This window comes from Salvelinus fontinalis, chromosome 4, assembly GCF_029448725.1.
Source record: "Salvelinus fontinalis isolate EN_2023a chromosome 4, ASM2944872v1, whole genome shotgun sequence".
Classification (NCBI taxonomy): Eukaryota; Metazoa; Chordata; class Actinopteri; order Salmoniformes; family Salmonidae; genus Salvelinus; species Salvelinus fontinalis.
Window position 1 is genome coordinate 1,407,794 of NC_074668.1, and position 20,827 is coordinate 1,428,620.

The window sequence follows — 20,827 nt, forward strand, 5'->3', positions numbered from 1 at the left end:
TTTTATATTAGAGATTTTTCAAAGTATCCACTCTTTGCCTTGATGACAGCTTTGCACACTCTTGGTATTCTCTCAACCAGCTTCATGAGGTAGTCACCTGGAATGCATTTCAATTAACAGGTGTGCCTCATAAAATTTGTGGATTTTCTTTCTTTCTTAAGTGCGTTTGAGCCAATCAGTTGTGTTGTGACAAGGTAGGGATGGTATACAGAAGATATCCCTATTTGGTAAAAGAACAAGTCCATATGTATATTTATACTACGGACTCCGACACTACTCGTTATAAAATTATTTATTTTACTTTTGGGTTTGTGTGTATTGTTGTGTATTGTTAGATTTTACTGCACTGTTGGAACTAGGAACACAAGCATTTCGCTACACCCGCAATAACATCTGCTAAACATGTGTATGCGACCAATACATTTTAATTTGATTTGATTTGATCTTTGTGTGACACTGACTGTGCCTAACAAAATCTCCAATGTACTTGTGTTACGTATCCGTGGTTAACACATAGCGATATAACATAATACCGTGGGTTAACCTCTCTTAGCCTGATGTCACGTCAATATGAGGAAGTCAATCAGTACGCTGATTTATTGGAAAAAGATACACTGATTACAACCCAAGGGATATATATAACACGTTATAAATGATTAGACTTGTTTCCAACGTGGTCCCCTTAGTACCCGGTGCAGTGCTCTTCGCTGAACCCGCTGTGTAGTCGATGGCTTAAGTGTAACGCTGCTGACTTCCTGCCAGAGACCTAGAAGTACAGTACTGTGGCCCTGGATTCATGGGATCAGTGGTAAGTGGAACGCTGCTGCCTTCCTGCCAGAGACCTAGAAGTACAGTACTGTGGCTTCATGGGATCAGTGGTATTGACGGAACTTCTTCTTGGGTTCTTCTGCTTTGTTTTACGGCCATGCGGGTTGTGAGGTCACGCCCCCTTGGTTGGAATGGAATTTCCACATCTGCACAGGAACGCATCAATATCTGTGTGTAACGAGCTCTTTCATAGAAAATACCGGTAACAATAAATTATCCGTTAAAATGTACCTTATCGCATGAAGTATCTGCATATATTTGCTCTTTAGCAGGGTATTGCAGGATTTAAAGGGACAATCTGTAATTATGGCATCCATTATTTGACTATTAAATGAATAGTATACCCATTGATTCTTATATAATTTATATATGCCACATGAGCTTAGTTCAACTGTCGTACCCCATCAGAACACAAAAACGGAATCTTGTTTTAATTATAAACAAACCCTGTATAGCTTTAAAACATGGTTACAACTATAATTTTGATCTCATGGATGGTCAGTCCTTCCATCCAGAGCTCTGTATAAAATACCATCCCTCAGCTGTTTGTGCTAAATTAAGAGGAACGGTGAACGCTTTGTTGATTTTTAGAATTGTAAATTCCCCCTTTAAGTGTTATGAGAGTCAATAAACCCGCAAGTTACTCTCAAACAGAGTTAGGTTTCATTTTCTCCTGAGTGTTTCTTGGAAGTGGAAGTGGTTTCTCTACTACTGAAATGATTTGGGTAATTCCCCAGACTCCAGGATTTCACACTTTTAGATATAATAAGCTGAAGCAGAAGGACGTCCACTGCGAGCAGAGTTTGGCACATTCCCAGACAGTGTCGGGAAATGACTGCAGGTACTGTATGTCCAGGCTGTATATCATATGTAGGACGGATTGAACATTAGGAAACTGCACAGTGTCTAGGTCATTGGCTCTTTGTCAATTAATCTTTCTGCAATCCCTTGCATCATCTCTCCTCGTGTCCTTCTCTAAACACAGAGGGGGGGGGGGGGGGGGGTTGGACTTTCTCTTCCAATGTGGTTGAGAAAAAGGAGAGGAGATAGGATGTGGGTAATCAGAGGAAAATGTATTGAGAAAGAGTCATGGTGTCGGGTTCACAGCATCTCCCGCATCGCCTCCCAGCAGCACCCGAGTGCACCCTGGGTAACACGACAGGATGGAGGACCTTTGACCTAGGCCTCTTGGGGTCATTCCCCTAGAATTTTTTGAAAGCAAGTGTGTGCGTGTGTTCGTTTTAGGGGCAGCAACATGCTCCTGCCTCGTGTAGCTGCCCCTGGGGTAGTTACTACAGCAGAGACTCCTGATTCTGCTGCCCCTGGGGTAGTTACTACAGCAGAGACTCCTGATTCTGCTGCCCCTGGGGTAGTTACTACAGCAGAGACTCCTGATTCGGCTGCCCCTGGGGTAGTTACTACAGCAGAGACTCCTGATTCTGCTGCCCCTGGGGTAGTTACTACAGCAGAGACTCCTGATTCTGCTGCCCCTGGGGTAGTTACTACAGCAGAGACTCCTGATTCTGCTGCCCCTGGGGTAGTTACTACAGCAGAGACTCCTGATTCTGCTGCCCCTGGGGTAGTTCCTACAGCAGAGACTCCTGATTCTGCTGCCCCTGGGGTAGTTACTACAGCAGAGACTCCTGATTCTGCTGCCCCTGGGGTAGTTACTACAGCAGAGACTCCTGATTCTGCTGCCCCTGGGGTAGTTACTACAGCAGAGACTCCTGATTCTGCTGCCCCTGGGGTAGTTACTACAGCAGAGACTCCTGATTCTGCTGCCCCTGGGGTAGTTACTACAGCAGAGACTTCTGATTCTGGGGTAGTTAGTATTGAATAACAGACAGTACCATAGCAGCTTCATGTACTCCAAGTGTTTTCACACCTGTAATATATAAATCCTGCATTTCACACCTGTAATATATAAAACCTGCATTTCACACCTGTAATATATAAAACCTGCATTTCACACCTGTAATATATAAAACCTGCATTTCACACCTTATAGGTGTGGAACATAAAGTATAAACGGTCCCAGAAGTACATTTTTCATGTTTGTCTCTTTTAAAATGGTTTATAATGTTTCAAGTAAACCATATGAAGATTAAAATACCACGTTAAACAAAGTTTTAAAAATAGTTTGTTTGGTCTTATTGGACAATATGTCAGGAAAGAGTGTGTGATAAATTATTTAAATGTGTTATGATTGTCCCAATAAAGTTTGACAATTCAAACATTTTGGTTAGAATCATGTCTCAGATAACAAACATTTTACAGAAAACTCTATATTTTATTGGAAATATTCATTTGAAATATACATTTTCATGACAGCTGGCATTCACATTAACATTTTCTCTAATCCACCCACCAAACCATATTAACAAATTGTACAACTTAAATATAACATTTTACAAAACCAATCTAACACAGCTCTCAATATATTGATGGAAAATGGTTTTGCTATGATATGAATTTACAGTATGCACTGTTCACAAGGGTTTCTTGTACAGTCTTTTGTAAAACTCTTTGGTCTACTACCGTATCTAGGACGACTCTTCAGTTAAAAAAGGTTGAAATGAATGTCTTCTCCTCTTCTCCACTCCTGATCTTACTCTGCTGTGGTCATCATGTGAGGGAGACAGGCACCAGATAGGACAGATATTAAAATAGAGAATCTTGAAATGTTGAGTTGTGAATGAAAAAACACTGCAGCAGATTCCTTTAATAAAACAGATTTTTTTTTTTTTATAAATAAAAAATAAGAAACCAAAAACAAATACATATATGCAGTTTAGCCAAACTATGAGCCTAAATGAAGAGAGACAAGCACAGGAAAGTAGGATATTATTTAATTTGTTACGTGTGTGAACACAGAGTAACAACTAACCTAATTTACTCCTACTCCTCTTCGCTCCAGACGTTTGACGTAGTCTGCCACCCACTTGCTCTGTGTGGGATGGGGCGAGCACAGTCTCACCCCTGTCTTGGTGATAAACCTTGAGGGATACGATTTACAAATAGATCCGTATCAAAGATAATCATCAATATCCACAACAATATCAGACAGCGATTGCCAAAAAAAGTGCTCCAGGCACCACCCAGTGAGATCAGTGAGCCACTGATGGGGAGCAGAATCTGGCAGGCCTCCAAACTGCCTAGGAGTGTAAGACAAGACCTGAAACTAGCCTTTAAGTCATATGCTTTCTAAAACTAGGGATTGTAATACACTTGGAATCGTGCTCTTGTATGCTTATAACATGTGTCATATCATGTTTATAACAGTTCTATTCAGCCTGAAAATGCAATGAGATGCTAAGTAGCCTACATATAGTGGGAGAGATGCTAAGTAGCCTACATATAGTGGGAGAGATGCTAAGTAGCCTACATATAGTGGAAGAGATGCTAAGTAGCCTACATATAGTGGGAGAGATGCTAAGTAGCCTACATATAGTGGAAGATATGCTAAGTAGCCTACATATAGTGGAAGAGATGCTAAGTAGTCTACATATAGTGGGAGAGATGCTAAGTAGCCTACATAGAGTGGAAGAGATGCTAAGTGGCCTACATATAGTGGAAGAGATGCTAAGTAGCCTACATATAGTGGGAGAGAAGTCATTTGTCTTAGAGAGGAAGACACTCACACAGTGGCATCGATGTTACAGCCTCTGTCTGTGGTCTGCAGCAGGTAGGAGACCATCTTAAAGTGGCGAGGGAAACGGATGTCAGTGGTTGACAGACAGCAGTCCACGGGTACCTCTGAGAATGCTGCAGGAGAGAGAGACAGAGAGAGAGAGTGATTGGAAGAACTCTGTTTAGTCTATAACAGTTCAGTATAACGTTCCACATTGTTCAACAAGGGGGTGAGAGGCCAATATGAGTGATCCAGGCTCTACTCGTGTAACAACCCCAGGCTGGTATAACTTTCTAAGTCAATCACTGCAGAGGAATGTTTCCTGAGGACTCTTCTGTCTGTGTGTGTGTGTGTGTGTGTGTGTGTGTGTGTGTGTGTGTGTGTGTGTGTGTGTGTGTGTGTGTGTGTGTGTGTGTTTTACCTGCTGCGTAGCCCAAGCAGATTGTTGCAATGAAGAGAAGAGCTGCCATATTGCTGCTTTGAGCGCTGTGCTTCAGAGAGTGGATGACAGAGAGTCTGAGGATGACAGAGAGTCTGAGGATGACAGAGTCTGAGGATGACAGAGAAAGAGAGTCTGAGGATGACAGAGAGTCTGAGGATGAGAAAGAGTCTGAGGATGACAGAGAGTCTGAGGATGAGAAAGAGTCTGAGGATGAGAGAGAGTCTGAGGATGACAGAGAGAGGGAGTCTGAGGATGAGAGAGAGTGTGAGGATGACAGAGAGTCTGAGGATGAGAAAGAGTCTGAGGATGACAGAGAGTGGGAGAATGCTGAGAGGTACAGGTGTATTTATACACCTGACTGTCTCTTTCTCTTTCACTATGACTTGGAACAAAGTGAAGTCTCCGCCTTAGTCCCGTAAATTCACCTTAATCTTTATATTTTTATCCCTCCCTCCCTCTCTCTCTCGCTCTCTCTCTTTCCCTCCCTCCTTCTTTCTCTCTCTCTCCCTCCAGCTCTCCCTCCCTCCTTCTCTCCCTCTCTCCCTCCCTCCATCTCTCTCTCCCTCCAGCTCTCTCTCCCTCCTTCTCTCCCTCTCTCCCTCCCTCCTTCTCTCCCTCCGTCTCTCTCTCTCGCTCTCTCCCTCCTTCCTTCTCTCTCTCCCTCCTTATTTATCTCTGTCTCCCTCCATTCTTCCTTCTCTGTCTTTCTCTCTATTTCCTTGTCTGTCAATCAATCTCGCCCACCTCTGTAACGGTGGCAGATCATTGCTGCTTACGGTATCTGTTTTTTGGTATTTCTTATCAAATGAGATGTTCAATTATCCATGCAAGGTTGTGTGTGCGCATGTGTGCCCTCAGGCTGTCTATCTACATATGCCAGTCATTGAAGATAGAGGTCTGTCTTTATACTACTGAAACTCCCCGATTGGTTGACTACAGAGGAACAGCGAGGAAGGGGGCATGCATGTGATGCAACATTCCAACGAAGAGTGTGGGACAAAATTCATTTGCAGTAGGACTTCCTGTCAGTAGCTTTGTTTGGCATACATTTTAAGTGAAATGTCTGAGTCTCAGCACAATTCTGTTACTGTGGAATGGCCCGTATGAGAGCTATGAGGGACTTAACAGTAATAGTGTCAACATGCTTTGAACATACTGGAAAACCCCTCCATAGTATCGGGAAGTTACAACAGGACAGCTGTTCATCGCAGGGTCAAGTACACAGAGGTCATTGGCTGGCAGACCTTGTAGTCCACAGGAATAGTCAGCCAAAGATGAAGAAATTTACCAAGATAACTTTCTTCTCACTTCCTTATCTGTCTTAAGACTCATAACATGTCATTTTAGTGGACACTAAAGTTAACTGACACTAAAATTGCAGTTGGTTGTTGCATGTAAATGCACTGCAACAATCTGTAATTGTGGGGCGGCAGGTAGCCTAGTGGTTAGAGCGTTGGGCCAGTAACCGAAAGGTTGGTGGATCAAATTCCCGAGCTGACAAGGTAAAAATCTGTCGTTCTGCCCCTGAACAAGGCAGTTAACCCACAGTTCCTAGGCCGTCATTGTAAATAAGTATTTGTTCTTAACTGACTTGCCTAGTTAAATGTTTTAAAAAATGACAGTAACTGGGTCACACAGCCCAGGCCAAACTACTTCATTTCCAAGACATTCTCCCATGGGTTGATGATACACACACACACACACACACACACACACACACACCTTACTGGCAGTTTTAGGGAGGCCATTCATGTTCCTGTGCTGAAGATTGGCCCAAACATGCCCCGTGATATTCACCCAACTGAGGAGATATTAAGCTGTTGTCTTCAAACAGGCAGAGACTAAATAAAAGGACAAGATAAATAATAATCCCTGCCATAAGCCACAGGGATTTTTGAAGCTTCACGTGAGAATGATAAACGAATACAGGGATGTCTGACCTAAATTGTAGACAGGTTGTAACAGCTTTGACACGTGAAGTGAGATGGTAGAACACAGACAGTGATGTTGCTGGATGATCTGCTGGTAATGAACCATGGTAACATACCTTTAGACAGGAAGTCGGGATTGTGTTAAGTAAACATTTGGGTGTAGTGGTGAAGATGGTGAGGGTTAATTACTGTATGTATACACACACACACACAAACACACAAACACACACAAATACACACACACACAAACACAAATACACACACAAACACACAAACACAAATACACACACAAATACACACACACAAACATAAATACACACACAAATACACACACACAAAGCAGAATGGCTCACAGTTTTCACATGGTTCTTCATTAGAGGCTCTTGGGGGGATGGGGGGGGGGATTATTTAAGATACTCTTTGAAGAGGTTTCAGGTGCTTTGGGAAGATGGGCTGGGACACTACTGTCCTAGGGGGGATGTATATGTAGAGGATACTGCCTTCCTGAGACCAGGTACAGTTGCTCTCCAACCAGAAAAGCCTGGGCTTTTCCAGGTCAGTGGTATTCATGGTGCTTCTTGTTGTGATGCTCTTCTCAGGGCAGAATTTCCACTCTCTCGTATACAGTGCATTCGGGAAAGTATTCAGACCCTTTTACTTTTTCCACATTCAATTGATTGGACATGATTTGTAAAGGCACACAACTGTCTATATAAAGGTCCCACAGTTGACAGTGCATGTCAGAGCAAAAACCAAGCCATGAGGTCAAAGGAATTGTCCGTAGATCTCCTAGACAGGATTGTGTCGAGGCACAGCTCTGGGGAAGGGTACCAGAACACTTCTGCAGTATTGAGCGTCCTCAAGAACACAGTGGCCTCCTTCATTCTTAAATGGAAGAAGTTTGGAACCACCAAGACTCTACTTGTCTGTCTGTCTGTCTCTCTGTCTGTCTGTCTGTCTGTCTGTCTGTCTGTCTGTCTGTCTGTCTGTCTGCCTGCCTGCCTGTCTGTCTGTCTGTCTGTCTGTCCTCCTACCTGCCTGCCTGTCTGTCTGCCAATGTTTTTACCCCCTGTATTGACAGCACATTCACCACATTCAATTCTAATAGGTCACGACCCTGAGCCGAGCCACTTCAAATTCCCCTCTGACTGTTTTATGGTGGGAATCGCTAACTACTTCAGTCTAGAATTACTCTCTAAACAAGGCCAAGGGAAATTCTCATTGTCCTCTTTTATGTAAAACGACAACCATAAACATCCAAAGAAACAAACATTACACGGATGCATGGTCACAAACACACAGCCAGTCTCTGTGCAGAAATCCCCTCCGGTGGCAATGAAGGCATCAGATTGGTCTTGTGTCTTGGTATCTTATCAGTATGCCAGACATGCCCACTGTTTATGGAAGTAGAGAGTCTGTTATCACCCCTTACTGGCATCAACAGACACAGAAACCAGACCTGGCTCAAAAACATGATGTGAAATCTAGAATTAGAATCCATTACAGCCATTCTGGTTCTATTCCTCTCACTGCAGCCTCTTTGACCTAGAAAGTGTACTCTCTCTCTCTCTCTCTCTCTCTCTCTCTCTCTCTCTCTCTCTCTCTCTCTCTCTCTCTCTCTCTCTCTCTCTCTCTCTCTCTCTCTCTCTCTCTCTCTCTCTCTCTTCTGTAGAATTCTGAGATTGACTTGATGATGAAATAATTTATCGAGGACAGTGGTGGGCAACTGGCGGCCCGGGGCACCCCTTTTGTTTTGTTTTTAGGAACTCAGTCGGGGTATCAATTTACTCTTGAGTTAGAAAAATTAAATATATAATTTCGAAATTTGGTTGTGCATCAACAGTTGCTCAATTTGCAAGTTTTGTCTTGTGTAAACCTGTGATCATACAATTGTCAGCACTGCCTATCAGTGGTGGAGAAAGTACCTAATTGTCATACTTGAGTAAAAGTAAAGATACCATAATAGAAAGTTCCTCAAGTTCAAGTGAAAGTCACACAGTAAAATACTATTTGAGTAAAAGTCTAAAGGTATTTGTTTTTAAATGTACTTAAGTATCAAAAGTAAAAGTAACAAAAAATTCCTTATATTAAGCAAACCAGACGGCACCATTTTCTTGTTTTCTAAAATGTATGGATAGCCAGGGGTACACTCCAACACTCAGACATAATTTACAAATGAAGCATTTGTGTTTAGTGAGTCCTCCAGATCAGAGGCAGTAGATGACCATGGATGTTCTCTTGATAAGTGTGTGAATTAGACCATTTGCCTGTCATGCTAAGCATTCAAAATGTAAGTACTTTTAGGTGTCAGGGAAAATGTATGGAGTAAAAAGTACATTATTTTCTTTAGGAATGTAGGGAAGTAAAAGTAAAAGTTGTCAAAAATAAAAATAGTCAAAGGAAGTACAGATACCCCCAAAAAACGACTTAAGTAGTACTTTAAAGTATTTTTACTTAAGTACTTTATACCCCTGCCGCCTTTGCGCCAACATTGAGGTCAGTATTTTTTTGTGGCTTGCAAAGGGGAGACAAAAAAGTCCATACTTCACACACTGAGTGCATCTTAATTCGCAACCCTCTCCCAAAGTATGCACTGGCGCACTCCCTCAGACACTGCTTACAACAGCAAAATGCTTGAAATCCACGACAGGGAGTGGGAGAGGGGTGTAGAATCTGAATTTAGCATACGGCCCCAGTACAATTATTATTGCAGTATTGTGGGACCACTGCTGCCATCTAGTGGTTAATTCTACCAGGCTTGGAAAAGCAGCTCCTATATAGTTTAGGGAGTTATCGCTTGTACTTTAAAACACTACAGCGAATATCTAGTGGTCATTCGTTGTGTTCTGCTACGTATACAGACAGTGGAGGGAGGTGTCTGTTGAGTGATTTGATTTTAAAACTAAGGGAAAGGGCGATACCTAGTCAGTTGTACAACTGAATGCATTCAACTGAAATGTAACCCAACCCCTCTGAATCAGAGAGGTGTGGGGGGCTGCCATAATCGACGTTCACGTCTTCGGCGCCTGGGGAAACAGTAAGAACAGCATCGGGTGGTTGTGATAGCACGACACAGTTATTGTTTACAAGAGAACTTGACTTGTTCTATTCTATTCAGAGGGGTAGAAAGGAAATATTTCATTCATTGACAAAAACACTCGCTAGTGGCTAGTTTACAATGGTCGGTCCATAGGCTACGCTACGGGTTGAACAGTCGGGACAACTACAGCCATCTCAAACAAATTATGACTTTGAATATATCCTATTTCCATAAACATAATTTGAGATGCCTGTATTTGTCTGTCACATTCAAATGTCATACACACACATACACAATTAATTATGTGGGGCTGCAGGTAAGCTAGTGGTTAGGTAACCCACGGTGCCTAGGCCGTCATTGTAAATAAGAATGTGTTCTTAACTGACTTGCCTAGTTAAATAAATAAACAATGTCTGAACCTGACGCACCTTTTTCATTTGATACTATAAATACAAGTCCAGTGAATGAATATGCTTAATTTGTATAGTAGCCAACTGAAGAGTTTTGAGCTGTTTATATAGGCTACACTGCAGTGTACAATAAGGGTATTTTCAGAATCAAGGCTTTTGAGTAATCAATGCATAAGCCAGACAATAAATGAAACATTTCTGGTAGCTTCTAAAACTTTTGTTGGTTTGAATGTTTACAAATATGCCATCAAAAACAGGGGAAAAAATAAGTGGACTGGACTCTTTATTATTCTAAAATGAGTCATATAACACACGATAAAGAGAATAAATATTTTTGGGGTCATGTGTCCCATACTTTTTATTGCCTTTTTGGAACTGCGACCCCAAGACAAGTCGCCGCGTTGTATTCTGGGAACACACAGTAGATGCAAGATGGCGGCGAGCAGGAGACTACACAAGGTAAATATCATGAGAACTCTATTTTCATATATCTATCAATTAAAAAAAAGTCAGAATTGTCTATCTAAGGGCTTGGTCATTATTAAGTACGACTCAGTCACGATATCTTATTGTTGTCCTAAATTGTATTTGGTTCAGAAGTGTTGAAGTCCCGCTAAAGGCGAGAAGGCACTTTCTTTCGCAAGCTAGGCCAGCAAGCATAAAACAGGTTAGGAAAGCACCGGCAGGGCCAGAGAAGATTGAGAGACCGGGTTCTGGGGATCAGCAGGGAAGCTAGTATGCGTCGTTGCTTGTTCATGCTTAGTATTGACACCAATCTCCGAAACTGTACAAACGACATTTACACCGATCAATTTCTGTGTATCACAACCGTGCGATGGCTACTGTCGTAGTTAGCTATTTCCGTTACGGAGCTGTCTTCGCTGTTTTTTTTATGGCTACTGTAGATAGTTAGTAGTTACCCAAATCGCCCAACTAACTAAATGGAGAAATTATGTTTCGCTTTATTTGTGACTCATACGATACACAACCTCATTGTCCCTGTGTTTTAAAGGGTTAAAAATAACATTGAAACCGATCAATTTATGTTTATCACAACCGTGCGATGGCTACAGCGCTACTACTACAGCGTAGTTAGTTATTTCCGTTACAGCGCTGTCTACGCTGTTTGCTCGATTGCTACTTTAGGTTAGCTAACGTTAGCTAGTAGCTACCCAAATTGCCTCACCTACATGGGAAAGGATGTTTCGCTTATTTTGTGACCCACACGAAACACAACCTCACTGTCACAATGTTTAAAGGGTTATCAAGGGCTCGGTCATCATTCAGTACAATTCAGTCACGATCTTATTATCGTCCTAAACTGCACCACGACATGAGTCAATTATTCAAGTTACCCGGTTTATACATGCGACTTATCCAGAGCTTACCTAGCTAGCTAACTAGCAAACAGTAAGCATTACATCAATTGCCAAGAAAATACAATCATCTTGGGTTTTGTAACCGCCTGGGTACCACTCCAGTTGTATAGCTAGCTAGATAGAGCCATAGCTGGCTATCAAGATACACGACGTCATTGTAGAAAACTGCACCGTGACATGAGTCAATTATTTCATGAGGTCATCTCGGTTTGCAGCAGGAAACAAAACCTAAACTCATACACTATTATTAGATATAAAGTTAATATAAAGTTAATACACTTTATATAGTTAATCTAATAAACAATCAGCCGCTATCTAACTGAATTCTGTGGACCTAACAAAACATTCATTATTAGTATGTTGTCTGTCGAGACAGTAACATGAGAAGCACACAATTGTCTGTCTGGGTTTCAGTTTTGTTTACAATTACAAGACATGTCAATACCAGATGAGCTGTCATTGAGTGACAGATACCTCACAAGCAGCCACCTCTCTATTTTATCTATCTATTTATTTTATCTATCACTATCTATTACTTGAATGACATCAGATTCATTGTAGCGAATTCGGAGGGTTACCCAGCCACAATCCTTGGAAGGGTTGTACATTACCATCAACAGAGTCGTTGGAGGGGCCTTAACATATCATGATGTTTCTCTCTCTCCTCTTTCAGGAACTTGAAGAGATTCGCAAGTCTGGAATGAAAAACTTCCGGAACATTCAAGTGGATGAATCCAACATACTGACCTGGCAAGGTCTTATTGTCCCTGTAAGTGTTGTTATTCTCAGCATTGATTCATGGCTTCACAATTCTCTCATGAAGGCTATTACATCACAGAAGTCTCAATGGTCTGGTTCTAGAAGGACTATTACATCACAGAAGTCTCTATATTCTGGTTCTAGAAGGACTATTACATCACAGAAGTCTCTATATTCTGGTTCTAGAAGGACTATTACATCACAGAAGTCTCTATATATTCTGGTTCTAGAAGGACTATTACATCACAGAAGTCTCAGTGGTCTGGTTCTAGAAGGACTATTACAGCACAGAAGTCTCTATATTCTGGTTCTAGAAGGACTATTACATCACAGAAGTCTCAATGGTCTGGTTCTAGAAGGACTATTACATCACAGAAGTCTCTATGTTCTGGTTCTAGAAGGACTATTACATCACAGAAGTCTCTATATTCTGGTTCTAGAAGGACTATTACATCACAGAAGTCTCTATATTCTGGTTCTAGAAGGACTATTACATCACAGAAGTCTCAATGGTCTGGTTCTAGAAGGACTATTACAGCACAGAAGTCTATGTTCTGGTTCTAGAAGGACTATTACATCACAGAAGTCTCTATGTTCTGGTTCTAGAATGACTATTACATCACAGAAGTCTCTATATTCTGGTTCTAGAAGGACTATTACATCACAGAAGTCTCTATATTCTGGTTCTAGAAGGACTATTACATCACAGAAGTCTCAATGGTCTGGTTCTAGAAGGACTATTACATCACAGAAGCCTCTATGGTCTGGTTCTAGAAGGACTATTACAGCACAGAAGTCTCTATGTTCTGGTTCTAGAAGGACTATTAAATCACATAAGTCTCTATGTTCTGGTTCTAGAAGGACTATTACAGCACAGAAGTCTCTATGTTCTGGTTCTAGAAGGACTATTACATCACATAAGTCTCTATATTCTGGTTCTAGAAGGACTATTACATCACAGAAGTCTCAATGGTCTGGTTCTAGAAGGACTATTACATCACAGAAGTCTCTATGTTCTGGTTCTAGAAGGACTATTACATCACCGACGTCTCTATGTTCTTGAAGGACTGTTACATGTATTAAATGTCATAACACAGTCATAAGAGATGCTCCTTGGTCATTGTTGCACTAACTAACAATGGTTTATTTTCTACACATTACTCCTCCAGGACAACGCTCCTTATGACAAGGGAGCTTTCAGGATTGAATTAATCTTCCCCGCCGAGTACCCCTTCAAGCCCCCCAAGATCACGTTCAAGACGAAGATCTACCACCCCAACATCGATGAGAAGGGACAGGTGTGTCTGCCTGTCATTAGCGCAGAGAACTGGAAACCGGCTACCAAAACTGACCAAGGTGGGGCTCACACACACCTCTATAATTTGCATGTAATGTAAATTGTGCTGCAATACTTACATTATTATATTTGTTTACCTTTATTTTATATAGGCTAGTCAGTTAAGAACAAATTCTTATTTACAATGACGACCTACCGGGGAACAGTGGGTTAACTGCCTGATTTTTACCTTGTCAGCTCAGGGATTCGGTCCAGCAACCTTTCGGTTACTGGCCCAATGCTCTAACCACTAGACTACCTGCCACCCCAAATGATACACTGACACAATACACTGACATGATACCGTACCACTGACATGATACCGTACCACTGATTGATACCCTGACGCTGGCATGATACCGTACCACTGATTGATACCGTACCACTGATTGATACCCTGACGCTGGCATGATACCGTACCACTGATTGATACCGTACCACTGATTGATACCCTGACGCTGACATGATACCGTACCACTGATTGATACTGTACCACTGATTGATACCCTGATGCTGGCATGATACCGTACCACTGATTGATACCCTGATGCTGGCATGATACCGTACCACTGATTGATACCCTGACGCTGGCATGATACCGTACCACTGATTGATACCCTGATGCTGGCATGATACCCTACCACTGATTGATACCGTACCACTGATTGATACCCTGATGCTGGCATGATACCCTACCACTGATTGATACCCTGACATGATACGCTGGCATGATACCCTGCCACTGATTGATACCCTGACGCTTGCGTAATACGCTGGCATGATACACTGGCATGACACGCTGGCATGATACCCTGACACTGGACGCTGGCATGATACCCTGACAAGATACCATGGCATGATACCTTGATGTGATACACTGGCATGATACCCTGACACTGGGCGTGATACCCTGACACTGGGCGTGATACCCTGATGCTGGCATGATACCCTGACAAGATACCATGGCATGATACGCTGACACTGGGCATGATACCATGGCATGATACCCTGACACTGGGCATGATACATTGGCATGATACCCTGACTCTGGGCGTGATACCATGGCATGATACCCTGACACTGGGCATGATACCCTGACATTAGGTGGGATACCATGGCATGATACCCTGACACTGGGCATGATACCCTGACATTAGGTGTGATACCATGGCATGATACCCTGACACTGGGCATGATACCCTGACACTGGCATGATACACTGGCATGATACCCTGACGCTGGGCGTGATACCATGGCATGATACCCTGACGCTGGGCGCGATACCATGGCATGATACCCAGACACTGGCATGATACCATGGCGTGATACCATGGCATGATACACTGGCATGATACCCAGACACTGGCATGATACCATGGCGTGATACCATGGCATGATACACTGGCATGATACCCAGACACTGGCGTGATACCATGGCGTGATACCATGGCATGATACACTGGCATGATACCCAGACACTGGCGTGATACCACGGCGTGATACCATGGCATGATACCCAGACACTGGCGTGATACCATGGCGTGATACCATGGCATGATACACTGGCATGATACCCAGACACTGGCGTGATACCACGGCGTGATACCATGGCATGATACCCAGACCCTGGACAGTAGAACCTGATCAATGACTGAAGTGAAAGAGAAAAGGAACGTAACAGGAGAACACATGAATCAGTCACGTATTCTACTTCAATGACTCAATTTCCTTTGTGTGTCAGTTCACTTGTTTAACTTTCTGTTGAAGTAGTAATTGCTTCTTTAGTCAAAAAGAAAAATAATCTGTTCATTCTGCACTGATTCAGTTTGTGCAATGTCATGATTGGCTGTTTGTCTTATCTATTCTGCAGTAATTCAGTTTGTGCAATGTCATGATTGGCTGTTTGTCTTATCTATTCTGCAGTAATTCATGACTGTTTGTCTATTCTGCAGTAATTCATGACTGTTTGTCTATTCTGCAGTAATTCAGTCCCTGATTGCGTTGGTCAACGACCCCCAGCCAGAGCACCCGCTGAGGGCAGACCTAGCAGAAGAATACTCAAAGGACCGGAAAAAATTCTTTAAGAACGCAGAGGAGTTTACAAAGAAACATGGAGAAAAGAGACCAATGGACTGATTACCTGACCAGTGTGTAGCCCTCTCTCTCTCCTCTCCCCAACCGAACGTCTCTCTTCTCCTCCCTTTTCTCTGTACCTTCCCCCTCTCTCCTCCCCATCTCCCCACACACCCTCTCCTCCATTTTTCCCCACACACACACATCATCCTAGCAGCCCAGGAGCAGCCCTAGCCTCACCTCAGCGTGTGGCTGCAGCCTCACCTCTCCCATCTACGCAGGACTCTGGATCAGACCGGTTTCTCCTCCTCCTGGCGATAGCTCGAGGCCATTACTAACTTTATACTATTTTCTTAAATTAAAATATGAAAAATGAAAAAGACAAGAAAAAATAAATGGTTAGAATGTCCATGTTAAATATGGAGAACTAAGGAGGGAAAACAAATAGAAGGAAATGGAGAAGAAAAATCTGTTTTTAGTTTTCCTGTTTGTAAAAAAAAAAAAAAAAAAAAAAATCACTGCTTGAGTATTGTAGACCTTTCTCCTAACTTCTGGAAGGAGATCTTTCTGACCGAAGGAAAAGTTGTGGTTATTCTTTACTTTCTTTGTTCTCTTCTCTAGTCTCATCTTGTTCTGTCAACCCTAAATGACATGTCTTACTAAAAAAAAAAAAAAAAAAAAAAAAAAGACAACCCTTCTCTCATAGCTTGCTAGGCCCTGGAAGTGTGTGTTGAAATGTTTTCCCTTTGACTTCTCTGCTTCTGGAGTTGCACTGTATTCTGTGGAACAAGCCCTCTCTCAGTTGTCCTTCCCCTCAGCTAGAAGCCAGCCCACTGAGCAGACAGACAAATAAGGGCCACTGATAATAGCCTAATATTACTTACAAGTGCAATTGACTGGAGATGATCATCATTCACACTCCCCTTCATGAGTCCAAAATGTTCCTCTTTGCGTTAGATGTTCTGGGACTTCTTTCTGGTTCGTTTTTTGCTTTATAGGCAGAAGTGCCATTCCGCCTAAAAACATCTCCCTCTGTGTTATGCGGTTGTATACCCCGCTCGCTGGTTCTACCGTGTTCCTACCGTGCTGCGTTACTTGGGTTCTAACTTTTCTCCTATACACATTTAGATACCAGTTTGCCGTCTCCAGACAGTGGGAAGTAGAAATAGTAGTGACACCGTACAGTTTGTTTCCTGTAAAAGGTTCTGCAGGGTCAATCCAATGTCTGCAGTGGCCGCACAGCATTTACTGAGATACGACCTCTGAAGTACACGTTCCCTGGATTCAGAGGTCGTATCTCAGTAAATGTTGTGCGGCCACTGCAGACATTAGATTGACCCTGCAGAGCCTTTTGCAGAGCTGTTGTCAAGGAAGTGAGTTTGTGTTTATACAGGACCTCCCACCCCCACCTAATATCAACCAATCATGTCAATGTGGAGCAATAAGGAGCCCCCCCCACACACTGTTACAACATTTTGGGTGGCGCACGGTGATGTGGTATGGATTTGGTCTCTGCGTGCCTCCAGTGGCTCCACAATTGCGTCACACCCTCCTCCAAACAGCGCCTTCTACCACGTTTTTAGAATCGAGCATAAATTGGCTTCAAGTTTACTCTCCAGTCCGCTCATGGTCACTCACAAAATCTGGTACCCCACCTCCTCTCTCTCTCTCTCTCTACATAAAAATAATCTTAGCCCCCGCAAATCAAATCTCATGTCATCGCGAGAGACTGACATAAGTATATCAATCAGTGGCCGATTAATATCCACTGGAACAAGGGACTTAGTGAACTGTCCGGCTTGGTCGTGGCAATACCAGGGGAGTCTAAAGACTGGGTTGAGTCCAAAATGGCACCCTATTCCTTACATAGTGCTATACTTTTAACCAGAACCTTATGTGCTCTGGTCATAAGTAGTGCGCTATATAGGGAATAAGATGCCATTTCAAACACAGACTGGGTTAACGCACAGAGACGGTGGTCCTTTATAACAGGCACCTTTATATTGAGCTGGGAGAGGGCTGTCTCTCTAACTGTCTGCCAGTAGGGTGTAAACAGGACAGGGACTGGAGCAGTGTAACAGCTGTGTGATTCGGTCCAATGTTTCATAATAAAGATGGCTAACCATTTGGTCTCATTGTCTGGGTGAATGGATGCTTTGGGAGTGGGATTTACATATCGTTTTACAGGGATAGTGGCAGTTTTAACCAGCCGGCTCATTTTCAACTGCAGTCCCTGCCAGGATATACTGTAGATGGGAAAGGGAAGAGTGACACCACTCGCAGCAACAACAGATAACGAGTGAAGTCTCCGGTCTGAGTGAATATGTTTAGATTCAGGATCTAGACGTGAAGCAGAAAGTTTTCGGTAAGGATGACGCTACGCAAAGGTATTCAGGTATAGATTACGAGTGAAATCTCCATGATAGTATGATCTGTCTATTTCAAATCTAGAAACAATGGACATAGCACAAAGTTGGAGCTTACATTATCAGCGGCCCGAAGAGGCAAACACGAAGTGTGGTGTGTAGCAACACAGCCTACCACTAGAGGGCGCCATACTCACAACTACATATGACACCTCCCAGTTCAGCTTCCATATCTAACTTTTTTTTTTTTTTAACAAACCTGAGCCAAATACTAGGTGAAACTTTTCAGCAGTGATGCGATGTCTAAGTCTATTGATTGGTTACATGAAGAAGAATGTTTATGGTAGATGACTTCCTGAAACACCTGCAGTGTGATTGGCAACAATCACGTAACCTAGGAGATTACATCTGTACTATAGCCCGTTGACATTGGTAAAGGTCTCTGTCACCTCTGCTTCTTTTGTGAAGCTAAGATGTTTAGGGACCGGGGAGAAAATGCAATAACAAAAATAATACCGAAAGATTTTCTGTGCAAAATATCCAAATTACATCAGTTTGACTGGTTGTAAAGGAAGTAGAAATTTGTTAAAATGACTCAACAATAATATTTTATGACCCTAAACCCGCCACCCACGGATATAGCTGCAGGGACTGGCTGCAGGGACTGGCTGCAGGGACTGGCTGCAGGGACTGGCTGCAGGGACTGGCTGCAGGGACTGGCTGCAGGGACTGGCTGCAGGGACTGGCTGCAGGGACTGGCTGCAGGGACTGGCTGCAGGGAATAGCTGCGCTGCAGGGACTGGCTGCAGACTGGCTGCAGGGACTGGGGGTTATGAGTCACCCCGTGCATCACTCGAGTAGTCTGATTAGAAAATTCCTAATAAGACTCTAGTCATCACCTTTGTGAGCAAAACATCCATCGAATTAGTCAAATAATTGCCGAGGCCAAATTGTACTCACTGCTGAGGATATTAACAATTTATATTCATCCAATGTCTGCAATGTTTTTCCATGACGTAGTACACTGCTCCCTGTGCACACTGAGCGCTAGTGTGCATGTGATAATGGTCTTTATAAACTGGCTGGTTGGTTCGAGCCCTGAATGCTGATTGGTTGACAGCTGTGGTATATCAGACCATATACCACGGGTATAACAAAACATTTATTTTTACTGTTCTAATTAGTTGGTAACTAGTTTATAATAGCAATAAGTCACCTCGGGGGTTGTGGTATATGGCCAATATACCACGGCTAAGGGCTGTTCTTATGCATGACACAACGCGGTGTTTGGCCATATACCTAACCCCCCGTGCCATATTGCTCAGGTATAGACCGGATGCAAACCAGATATTGATTTTCATGAGTAAGAGTATGGGAACGTGAGTAGATTACCTTGAAAATAATAGTCGAACATCTTGGACGCAGTCTCCGTTATAATACCTCAGTGGTTCTACTTGGGACTCGGAACGTGTGACTTCAATAAATTAGGACCTGGAAAAAACGGTGCTTGTGATAACCAAAGACGGCAAAAATGATACGTTTATAATTTTAAAAAATTTAGAGGGTACTTCACACCATGGTCTGCTGAATTTGCACAATAGCTTTTGTTTTATTTTGACACAAATGAAAATGTGGCGGCACTGACTCTTCCATGGATTGATGTTTCAGCATTGTCTCAATGAAGAGTTCGGTGTTCGACTAGTGTTAGGATTTATGTTTATGCACTATAGCCTGTTAGCATATTGTTTGAAGATGAATATTGTTTTATTACACACACACACACAAACAATACAGAGGGGGGTGTGTAAGGACTGACCAACACAGGCCATAAAAGCTGTGGACAGTCTGGAGAGGGGAGGGGTGCATCTCTCTAGGCCAACCAGGAAGGTTGAGAGACTGTTCAGTACCCTATTAGGAATTGTTTGAGTGAAGAATCAGGGAGAGACACAAGACGGAGCTACTCTACCCAGCAACCAGATGTGGACAAAGAAAAAGCGCCAAGGGGCTTGGACAAGTCCGGGGGCCCACAAAGGAGGAGCAAGAGTATTATCCATGCTAAAACTCTACTATGATAGGCTAACTGGAAGAGTTGGAAATAAAATTGTCATAGTATAAAAACTACTATTTGAGTACATTCCACAGTTCTCTGATCTACCCTGCGCGGAGATACAGTGAACCCATATATACGAAAATTGCATTTACCATTTATCGTTTGAGTTTAATTAAAATGCTTAAAATATATTCGGTGACTCTGAATCACATTTTGTCCTGATGCCAGATTTGAACTGACGTAAATCTCTTTCACTATCCATGAGTGACATGAGTTTGCTTGCTTCGTAGGCTAGCCTCCCCCCTCAGCTGCTTCTGCGTAATCCCAAAGTCTCTGACGGGGATTGTGTGTAGCTCAATTAATCAGTTTGAAGTTAAATTTGAGTATATTAATATTTGGTGCATTGACTTGACTTGCGTTGCTGTTTAAGTTGGATAAACTATTTTTCATATACTGTGATTCAAGGTGATTGAGGGGTTACTCGTGACCAACCAAGTAAATAACAAAAAAAACATTGTCAGTTGATCCAAACGGAGTAAGACATGCTACTACCGAGTCCCAACTCACCTTTTAGTAACCTCT

At 42.7% G+C, this 20,827-nt stretch overlaps 2 protein-coding genes across 2 annotated transcripts; one reads left to right on the forward strand and one right to left on the reverse strand.

Annotated features, from left to right (window-relative positions):
• Positions 1–3,152: 3,152 nt before the first annotated feature.
• ccl19a.2 (chemokine (C-C motif) ligand 19a, tandem duplicate 2) lies at positions 3,153–5,667 on the reverse strand. The gene is made up of 5 exons (XM_055918401.1): positions 5,646–5,667; positions 4,881–5,228; positions 4,470–4,593; positions 3,716–3,824; positions 3,153–3,444 (listed from the first exon to the last, which is right to left on the reverse strand). The coding sequence occupies exons 1-4, from the start codon at positions 5,665–5,667 to the stop codon at positions 3,716–3,718; spliced, it is 603 nt and encodes a 200-aa protein (XP_055774376.1). The 3' UTR covers positions 3,153–3,444.
• A 4,985-nt stretch (positions 5,668–10,652) lies between these two features.
• Positions 10,653–17,959, forward strand: ube2l3b (ubiquitin-conjugating enzyme E2L 3b). Its single transcript, XM_055918575.1, has 4 exons — positions 10,653–10,741; positions 12,335–12,430; positions 13,590–13,776; positions 15,738–17,959. The coding sequence occupies exons 1-4, from the start codon at positions 10,715–10,717 to the stop codon at positions 15,890–15,892; spliced, it is 465 nt and encodes a 154-aa protein (XP_055774550.1). The 5' UTR covers positions 10,653–10,714; the 3' UTR covers positions 15,893–17,959.
• The last annotated feature ends 2,868 nt before the right edge of the window (positions 17,960–20,827 follow it).